General features: G+C 34.5%; 1 protein-coding gene across 1 annotated transcript in view; it reads left to right on the top strand.

Moving 5' to 3' along the window:
- The first annotated feature begins 326 nt into the window (after positions 1-326).
- Positions 327-925, top strand: part of LOC111864989 (WD repeat-containing protein 3) — a 25,410-nt gene continuing 24,811 nt past the window's right edge. Inside the window, exons 1-2 of the mRNA XM_023852654.2 lie at positions 327-472; positions 615-807. Of these exons, the coding sequence (XP_023708422.1) occupies positions 637-807 (171 nt within the window). The 5' untranslated portion in view covers positions 327-472; positions 615-636. The remainder of the gene's footprint in view (positions 473-614; positions 808-925) is intronic.

Here is a 925-nt window from a genome sequence, read left to right as displayed (position 1 = left end):
ACTTGAACTATCATTAACACACATCAAAAGCCCCGCCAAACATTCGAATTACTTGCATGAATAAATTACGAATGTTAACTACATTACCCCCACCTAGTGCCGCAGTCAAGAAAATGTGGACCTATACATCCATTACCCCGTACGTCTTCAAGGTCTTAAAGGTGTAGTGCTTAATTACTTAAACATAGCATAAACTTTACCTTAAACGTTTACTTCCTTGTTGCATATTGCACGAAAGTAAACGTTTATATATATATATATAAGTTGAAGTCTATTCCCAACAGATAGCGAAAAAAGACGACCTTCAGTTCAGCCAACGTGGATTCAAATGTTGCCAATCTTTAAATCTTTAAAGATGGCACTTATAGTTTCAAGTAATTCACATGGTCAGTCTTGAAGCTCTTGAAATCTTGATTAACATTCTAAAAAAGAAAATACATTCTGACTTTACATTTAAAGATTAATATAACTGGTAAGTCTAAAGTACCAGTGGGCAAAATGGTGATGGATATTATTGTGTGTGTGTGAAATGTGTGTGGTTCTATTTTTTAGGTTATTCACGCAGATCTGAGGAACTACGCCTCATCGAAGAATCTGTTTTGATTTTGTTCCAGATTTTATGAATTTGATATCAACATGGGCCTAACAAAACAATATCTCCGATATATTCCTTCAGGAAACTTCAATATTATTGCAAGTTCAGGTTGCAATGTTGTATTTCTCACTCTGGAAGGTCAAGAAGGCAGATTTGTTGGAGTAGGTGCCTGTGAAGATATCGTTGTTTGGGATATGCGCCTCGGCGAAAAGGTTTATTTATTTATTTATTTATTCACTTCACATCCATGGATCATTATACATGACATAGGACAAGTCAAAACACTCTGTAATCCAATATAACGATACAATAAGACAATACATATATATA

This window comes from Cryptotermes secundus, unplaced genomic scaffold (genome assembly GCF_002891405.2).
Source record: "Cryptotermes secundus unplaced genomic scaffold, Csec_1.0 scaffold209, whole genome shotgun sequence".
Taxonomy (NCBI): Eukaryota; Metazoa; Arthropoda; class Insecta; order Blattodea; family Kalotermitidae; genus Cryptotermes; species Cryptotermes secundus.
The sequence above is the reverse complement of the archived record's forward strand: the minus strand, read 5'-3'. Positions and strand labels throughout refer to the sequence as shown.